This window comes from Coregonus clupeaformis, chromosome 37, assembly GCF_020615455.1.
Source record: "Coregonus clupeaformis isolate EN_2021a chromosome 37, ASM2061545v1, whole genome shotgun sequence".
Classification (NCBI taxonomy): Eukaryota; Metazoa; Chordata; class Actinopteri; order Salmoniformes; family Salmonidae; genus Coregonus; species Coregonus clupeaformis.
In genome coordinates this window covers 13,937,025-13,945,770 of record NC_059228.1, presented here as the reverse complement: position 1 = coordinate 13,945,770, position 8,746 = coordinate 13,937,025, and the positions used below count along the sequence as shown (strand labels likewise).

At 50.6% G+C, this 8,746-nt stretch overlaps 1 protein-coding gene across 1 annotated transcript in view; it reads right to left on the bottom strand.

The window, feature by feature from the left end:
* The window catches only part of LOC121553354 (ankyrin-3), a gene marked incomplete at both ends in the record, with an annotated part of 222,040 nt that overhangs the window by 151,626 nt on the left and 61,668 nt on the right, over positions 1-8,746 (bottom strand). The window contains 1 exon segment of the mRNA XM_045211551.1: positions 3,207-3,404. Coding sequence (XP_045067486.1) covers positions 3,207-3,404 — 198 coding nt within the window.

Below are 8,746 nucleotides of genomic sequence, written 5' to 3'. Positions count from 1 at the left end.
GTGTAGTGTGTAGGGTGTAGTATATAGTGTGTAGTGTGTACCTTGGTAGTGATGTCCGGAGACGCCCCCTGGTCAAGGAGGACTGAGGCGATGTCTCTGTGCCCCTCTCTAATAGTGTGTAGGGTGTAGTATATAGTGTGTAGTGTGTAGGGTGTAGTATATAGTGTGTAGTGTGTAGGGTGTAGTATATAGTGTGTAGTGTGTAGGGTGTAGTATATAGTGTGTAGGGTGTAGGGTGTAGTATATAGTGTGTAGTGTGTACCTTGGTAGTGATGTCCGGAGACGCCCCCTGGTCAAGGAGGACTGAGGCGATGTCTCTGTGCCCCTCTCTAATAGTGTGTAGGGTGTAGTATATAGTGTGTAGGGTGTAGTATATAGTGTGTAGGGTGTAGGGTGTAGTATATAGTGTGTAGGGTGTAGTATATAGTGTGTAGGGTGTAGTATATAGTGTGTAGGGTGTAGGGTGTAGTATATAGTGTGTAGGGTGTAGGGTGTAGTATATAGTGTGTAGGGTGTAGTATATAGGGTGTAGTGTGTAGGGTGTAGTATATAGTGTGTAGTGTGTAGTATATAGGGTGTAGTGTGTAGGGTGTAGTATATAGGGTGTAGTGTGTACCTTGGTAGTGATGTCCGGAGACGCCCCCTGGTCAAGGAGGACTGAGGCGATGTCTCTGTGCCCCTCTCTAATAGTGTGTAGGGTGTAGTATATAGGGTGTAGTGTGTAGGGTGTAGTATATAGGGTGTAGTGTGTACCTTGGTAGTGATGTCCGGAGACGCCCCCTGGTCAAGGAGGACTGAGGCGATGTCTCTGTGCCCCTCTCTAATAGTGTGTAGGGTGTAGTATATAGGGTGTAGTGTGTACCTTGGTAGTGATGTCCGGAGACGCCCCCTGGTCAAGGAGGACTGAGGCGATGTCTCTGTGCCCCTCTCTAATAGTGTGTAGGGTGTAGTATATAGGGTGTAGTGTGTAGTATATAGTGTGTAGTGTGTAGTGTGTAGGGTGTAGTATATAGGGTGTAGTGTGTACCTTGGTAGTGATGTCCGGAGACGCCCCCTGGTCAAGGAGGACTGAGGCGATGTCTCTGTGCCCCTCTCTAATAGTGTGTAGGGTGTAGTATATAGTGTGTAGTGTGTAGGGTGTAGTATATAGTGTGTAGTGTGTAGGGTGTAGTATATAGTGTGTAGTGTGTAGGGTGTAGTATATAGTGTGTAGTGTGTACCTTGGTAGTGATGTCCGGAGACGCCCCCTGGTCAAGGAGGACTGAGGCGATGTCTCTGTGTCCCTCTCTAATAGTGTGTAGGGTGTAGTATATAGTGTGTAGGGTGTAGTATATAGGGTGTAGTGTGTAGGGTGTAGTATATAGTGTGTAGTGTGTAGTATATAGGGTGTAGTGTGTAGGGTGTAGTATATAGGGTGTAGTGTGTACCTTGGTAGTGATGTCCGGAGACGCCCCCTGGTCAAGGAGGACTGAGGCGATGTCTCTGTGCCCCTCTCTAATAGTGTGTAGGGTGTAGGGTGTAGTATATAGTGTGTAGGGTGTAGGGTGTAGTATATAGTGTGTAGTGTGTAGGGTGTAGTATATAGTGTGTAGGGTGTAGTATATAGTGTGTAGTGTGTAGGGTGTAGTATATAGTGTGTAGTGTGTACCTTGGTAGTGATGTCCGGAGACGCCCCCTGGTCAAGGAGGACTGAGGCGATGTCTCTGTGCCCCTCTCTAATAGTGTGTAGGGTGTAGTATATAGGGTGTAGTGTGTAGGGTGTAGTATATAGGGTGTAGTGTGTACCTTGGTAGTGATGTCCGGAGACGCCCCCTGGTCAAGGAGGACTGAGGCGATGTCTCTGTGCCCCTCTCTAATAGTGTGTAGGGTGTAGTATATAGGGTGTAGTGTGTAGGGTGTAGTATATAGTGTGTAGGGTGTAGGGTGTAGTATATAGGGTGTAGTGTGTAGGGTGTAGTATATAGTGTGTAGTGTGTAGGGTGTAGTATATAGTGTGTAGTGTGTACCTTGGTAGTGATGTCCGGAGACGCCCCCTGGTCAAGGAGGACTGAGGCGATGTCTCTGTGCCCCTCTCTAATAGTGTGTAGGGTGTAGTATATAGTGTGTAGTGTGTAGGGTGTAGTATATAGTGTGTAGTGTGTAGGGTGTAGTATATAGTGTGTAGGGTGTAGGGTGTAGTATATAGTGTGTAGTGTGTAGGGTGTAGTATATAGTGTGTAGGGTGTAGGGTGTAGTATATAGGGTGTAGTGTGTACCTTGGTAGTGATGTCCGGAGACGCCCCCTGGTCAAGGAGGACTGAGGCGATGTCTCTGTGCCCCTCTCTAATAGTGTGTAGGGTGTAGTATATAGGGTGTAGTGTGTAGTATATAGGGTGTAGTGTGTAGGTTGTAGTGTGTAGGGTGTAGTGTGTACCTTGGTAGTGATGTCCGGAGACGCCCCCTGGTCAAGGAGGACTGAGGCGATGTCTCTGTGCCCCTCTCTAATAGTGTGTAGGGTGTAGTATATAGGGTGTAGGGTGTAGGGTGTAGTATATAGTGTGTAGGGTGTAGTATATAGGGTGTAGTGTGTAGGGTGTAGTATATAGGGTGTAGTGTGTACCTTGGTAGTGATGTCCGGAGACGCCCCCTGGTCAAGGAGGACTGAGGCGATGTCTCTGTGCCCCTCTCTAATAGTGTGTAGGGTGTAGTATATAGTGTGTAGGGTGTAGGGTGTAGTATATAGGGTGTAGTGTGTACCTTGGTAGTGATGTCCGGAGACGCCCCCTGGTCAAGGAGGACTGAGGCGATGTCTCTGTGCCCCTCTCTAATAGTGTGTAGGGTGTAGTATATAGTGTGTAGGGTGTAGTGTGTAGTATGTAGTGTGTAGGGTGTAGTATATAGTGTGTAGGGTGTAGTGTGTAGTATGTAGTGTGTAGGGTGTAGTATATAGTGTGTAGTGTGTAGGGTGTAGTATATAGTGTGTAGGGTGTAGGGTGTAGTATATAGTGTGTAGTGTGTACCTTGGTAGTGATGTCCGGAGACGCCCCCTGGTCAAGGAGGACTGAGGCGATGTCTCTGTGCCCCTCTCTAATAGTGTGTAGGGTGTAGTATATAGGGTGTAGTGTGTAGTATATAGTGTGTAGTGTGTAGTATATAGTGTGTAGGGTGTAGGGTGTAGTATATAGTGTGTAGGGTGTAGTGTGTAGTATATAGTGTGTAGGGTGTACCTTGGTAGTGATGTCCGGAGACGCCCCCTGGTCAAGGAGGACTGAGGCGATGTCTCTGTGCCCCTCTCTGGCAGCCAGGTGTAGGGGGGTGTAGCCGGAGGTGTTAGTGGCGTCAGGACACGCCCCATTCTGCAGCAGCTGCAACACGATGTCAGGCTTCCCAAGACGACTGGAGATGTGGAGTGGTGTCTGGTCGTCCTGGAGACAGGGACAGAGGACAGGGTTAGGGGACAGCCAGGAGACAAACCTGAGGACAGACACTTCGACAGACACCCCAAAAAAACAAAATCTTACGGTCAACTGTGACAATAAGTTCCTATAAGTTGATATCCAGAGTCGTCCGACTGTAAACCCTCTACACGGCTACGAAGACCTTATTCTAATGCAATAACTCCACCAGAGCTACTAAAACTACTAGCTACACCAGGCAGTATGGGTCCTTCTCTCCAGTCAGTATGGGTCCTTCTCTCCAGTCAGTATTGGTCCTTCTCTCCAGTCAGTATGGGTCCTTCTCTCCAGTCAGTATGGGTCCTTCTCTCCAGGCAATATGGGTCCTTCTCTCCAGGCAGTATGGGTCCTTCTCTCCAGTCAGTATGGGTCCTTCTCTCCAGTCAGTATGGGTCCTTCTCTCCAGGCAGTATGGGTCCATCTCTCCAGTCAGTATGGGTCCTTCTCTCCAGGCAGTATGGGTCCTTCTCTCCAGTCAGTATGGGTCCTTTTCTCCAGTCAGTATGGGTCCTTCTCTCCAGTCAGTATGGGTCCTTCTCTCCAGTCAGTATGGGTCCTTCTCTCCAGTCAGTATGGGTCCTTCTCTCCAGTCAGTATGGGTCCTTCTCTCCAGTCAGTATGGGTCCTTCTCTCCAGTCAGTATGGGTCCTTCTCTCCAGTCAGTATGGGTCCTTCTCTCCAGTCAGTATGGGTCCTTCTCTCCAGTCAGTATGGGTCCTTCTCTCCAGTCAGTATGGGTCCTTCTCTCCAGTCAGTATGGGTCCTTCTCTCCAGTCAGTATGGGTCCTTCTCTCCAGTCAGTATGGGTCCTTCTCTCCAGTCAGTATGGGTCATTCTCTCCAGTCAGAATGGGTCCTTTTCTCCAGTCAGTATGGGTCCTTCTCTCCAGTCAGTATGGGTCCTTTTCTCCAGTCAGTATGGGTCCTTCTCTCCAGTCAGTATGGGTCCTTCTCTCCAGGCAGTATGGGTCCTTCTCTCCAGGCAGTATGGGTCCTTCTCTCCAGGCAGTATGGGTCCTTCTCTCCAGGCAGTATGGGTCCTTCTCTCCAGGCAGTATGGGTCCATCTCTCCAGGCAGTATGGGTCCTTCTCTCCAGGCAGTATGGGTCCTTCTCTCCAGTCAGTATGGGTCCTTCTCTCCAGTCAGTATGGGTCCTTCTCTCCAGGCAGTATGGGTCCTTCTCTCCAGTCAGTATGGGTTCTTCTCTCCAGTCAGTATGGGTCCTTCTCTCCTGTCAGTATGGGTCCTTCTCTCCAGTCAGTATGGGTCCTTCTCTCTAGTCAGTATGGGTCCTTCTCTCCTGTCAGTATGGGTCCTTCTCTCCAGTCAGTATGGGTCCTTCTCTCCTGTCAGTATGGGTCCTTCTCTCCAGTCAGTATGGGTCCTTCTCTCCTGTCAGTATGGGTCCTTCTCTCCAGTCAGTATGGGTCCTTCTCTCCAGTCAGTATGGGTCCTTCTCTCCAGTCAGTATGGGTCCTTCTCTCCAGTCAGTATGGGTCCTTCTCTCCAGTCAGTATGGGTGCTTCTCTCCAGTCAGTATGGGTCCTTCTCTCCAGGCAGTATGGGTCCTTCTCTCCAGTCAGTATGGGTCCTTCTCTCCAGTCAGTATGGGTCTTTCTCTCCAGTCAGTATGGGTTCTTCTCTCCAGTCAGTATGGGTCCTTCTCTCCAGTCAGTATGGGTCCTTCTCTCCAGTCAGTATGGGTCCTTCTCTCCAGTCAGTATGGGTCCTTCTCTCCAGTCAGTATGGGTCCTTCTCTCCAGTCAGTATGGGTCCTTCTCTCCAGTCAGTATGGGTCCTTCTCTCCAGTCAGTATGGGTCCTTCTCTCCAGTCAGAATGGGTCCTTCTCTCCAGTCAGTATGGGTTCTTCTCTCCAGTCAGTATGGGTCCTTCTCTCCAGTCAGTATGGGTCCTTCTCTCCAGTCAGTATGGGTCCTTCTCTCCAGTCAGTATGGGTCCTTCTCTCCAGTCAGTATGGGTCCTTCTCTCCAGTCAGTATGGGTCCTTCTCTCCAGTCAGTATGGGTCCTTCTCTCCAGTCAGAATGGGTCCTTCTCTCCAGTCAGTATGGGTCCTTCTCTCCAGTCAGTATGGGTCCTTCTCTCCAGTCAGTATGGGTCCTTCTCTCCAGTCAGTATGGGTCCTTCTCTCCTGTCAGTATGGGTCCTTCTCTCCAGTCAGTATGGGTCCTTCTCTCCAGTCAGTATGGGTCCTTCTCTCCAGGCAGTATGGGTCCTTCTCTCCAGTCAGTATGGGTCCTTCTCTCCAGTCAGTATGGGTCCTTCTCTCCAGGCAGTATGGGTCCTTCTCTCCAGTCAGTATGGGTCCTTCTCTCCAGTCAGTATGGGTCCTTCTCTCCAGTCAGTATGGGTCCTTCTCTCCAGTCAGTATGGGTCCTTCTCTCCAGTCAGTATGGGTTCTTCTCTCCAGTCAGTATGGGTCCTTCTCTCCAGTCAGTATGGGTCCTTCTCTCCAGTCAGTATGGGTCCTTCTCTCCAGTCAGTATGGGTCCTTCTCTCCAGGCAGTATGGGTCCTTCTCTCCAGGCAGTATGGGTCCTTCTCTCCAGGCAGTATGGGTCCTTCTCTCCAGTCAGTATGGGTCCTTCTCTCCAGTCAGTATGGGTCCTTCTCTCCAGGCAGTATGGGTCCTTCTCTCCAGTCAGTATGGGTCCTTCTCTCCAGTCAGTATGGGTCCTTCTCTCCAGTCAGTATGGGTCCTTCTCTCCAGGCAGTATTGGTCCTTCTCTCCAGTCAGTATGGGTCCTTCTCTCCAGGCAGTATGGGTCCTTCTCTCCAGGCAGTATGGGTCCTTCTCTCCAGTCAGTATGGGTTCTTCTCTCCAGTCAGTATGGGTCCTTCTCTCCTGTCAGTATGGGTCCTTCTCTCCAGTCAGTATGGGTCCTTCTCTCCAGTCAGTATGGGTCCTTCTCTCCAGGCAGTATGGGTCCTTCTCTCCAGTCAGTATGGGTCCTTCTCTCCAGTCAGTATGGGTCCTTCTCTCCAGTCAGTATGGGTCCTTCTCTCCAGTCAGTATGGGTCCTTCTCTCCAGTCAGTATGGGTCCTTCTCTCCAGGCAGTATGGGTCCTTCTCTCCAGTCAGTATGGGTCCTTCTCTCCAGTCAGTATGGGTCCTTCTCTCTCCAGTCAGTATGGGTCCTTCTCTCCAGTCAGTATGGGTCCTTCTCTCCAGGCAGTATGGGTCCTTCTCTCCAGTCAGTATGGGTTCTTCTCTCCAGTCAGTATGGGTCCTTCTCTCCTGTCAGTATGGGTCCTTCTCTCCAGTCAGTATGGGTCCTTCTCTCCAGTCAGTATGGGTCCTTCTCTCCTGTCAGTATGGGTTCTTCTCTCCAGTCAGTATGGGTCCTTTTCTCCAGTCAGTATGGGTCCTTCTCTCCAGTCAGTATGGGTCCTTCTCTCCAGTCAGTATGGGTCTTTCTCTCCAGTCAGAATGGGTCCTTCTCTCCAGTCAGTATGGGTCCTTCTCTCCAGTCAGTATGGGTCCTTCTCTCCAGTCAGTATGGGTCTTTCTCTCCAGTCAGTATGGGTTCTTCTCTCCAGTCAGTATGGGTCCTTCTCTCCAGTCAGTATGGGTCCTTCTCTCCAGTCAGTATGGGTCCTTCTCTCCAGTCAGTATGGGTCCTTCTCTCCAGTCAGTATGGGTCCTTCTCTCCAGTCAGTATGGGTCCTTCTCTCCAGTCAGTATGGGTCCTTCTCTCCAGTCAGTATGGGTCCTTCTCTCCAGTCAGTATGGGTCCTTCTCTCCAGTCAGTATGGGTCCTTCTCTCCAGTCAGTATGGGTCCTTCTCTCCAGTCAGTATGGGTCCTTCTCTCCAGTCAGTATGGGTCCTTCTCTCCAGTCAGTATGGGTCCTTCTCTCCAGTCAGTATGGGTCCTTCTCTCCAGTCAGTATGGGTCCTTCTCTCCAGTCAGTATGGGTCCTTTTCTCCAGTCAGTATGGGTCCTTCTCTCCAGTCAGTATGGGTCCTTCTCTCCAGGCAGTATGGGTCCTTCTCTCCAGGCAGTATGGGTCCTTCTCTCCAGGCAGTATGGGTCCTTCTCTCCAGGCAGTATGGGTCCTTCTCTCCAGGCAGTATGGGTCCATCTCTCCAGGCAGTATGGGTCCTTCTCTCCAGGCAGTATGGGTCCTTCTCTCCAGTCAGTATGGGTCCTTCTCTCCAGGCAGTATGGGTCCTTCTCTCCAGGCAGTATGGGTCCTTCTCTCCAGTCAGTATGGGTTCTTCTCTCCAGTCAGTATGGGTCCTTCTCTCCTGTCAGTATGGGTCCTTCTCTCCAGTCAGTATGGGTCCTTCTCTCTAGTCAGTATGGGTCCTTCTCTCCTGTCAGTATGGGTCCTTCTCTCCAGTCAGTATGGGTCCTTCTCTCCTGTCAGTATGGGTCCTTCTCTCCAGTCAGTATGGGTCCTTCTCTCCTGTCAGTATGGGTCCTTCTCTCCAGTCAGTATGGGTCCTTCTCTCCAGTCAGTATGGGTCCTTCTCTCCAGTCAGTATGGGTCCTTCTCTCCAGTCAGTATGGGTCCTTCTCTCCAGTCAGTATGGGTGCTTCTCTCCAGTCAGTATGGGTCCTTCTCTCCAGGCAGTATGGGTCCTTCTCTCCAGTCAGTATGGGTCCTTCTCTCCAGTCAGTATGGGTCTTTCTCTCCAGTCAGTATGGGTTCTTCTCTCCAGTCAGTATGGGTCCTTCTCTCCAGTCAGTATGGGTCCTTCTCTCCAGTCAGTATGGGTCCTTCTCTCCAGTCAGTATGGGTCCTTCTCTCCAGTCAGTATGGGTCCTTCTCTCCAGTCAGTATGGGTCCTTCTCTCCAGTCAGTATGGGTCCTTCTCTCCAGTCAGTATGGGTCCTTCTCTCCAGTCAGAATGGGTCCTTCTCTCCAGTCAGTATGGGTTCTTCTCTCCAGTCAGTATGGGTCCTTCTCTCCAGTCAGTATGGGTCCTTCTCTCCAGTCAGTATGGGTCCTTCTCTCCAGTCAGTATGGGTCCTTCTCTCCAGTCAGTATGGGTCCTTCTCTCCAGTCAGTATGGGTCCTTCTCTCCAGTCAGTATGGGTCCTTCTCTCCAGTCAGAATGGGTCCTTCTCTCCAGTCAGTATGGGTCCTTCTCTCCAGTCAGTATGGGTCCTTCTCTCCAGTCAGTATGGGTCCTTCTCTCCAGTCAGTATGGGTCCTTCTCTCCTGTCAGTATGGGTCCTTCTCTCCAGTCAGTATGGGTCCTTCTCTCCAGTCAGTATGGGTCCTTCTCTCCAGGCAGTATGGGTCCTTCTCTCCAGTCAGTATGGGTCCTTCTCTCCAGTCAGT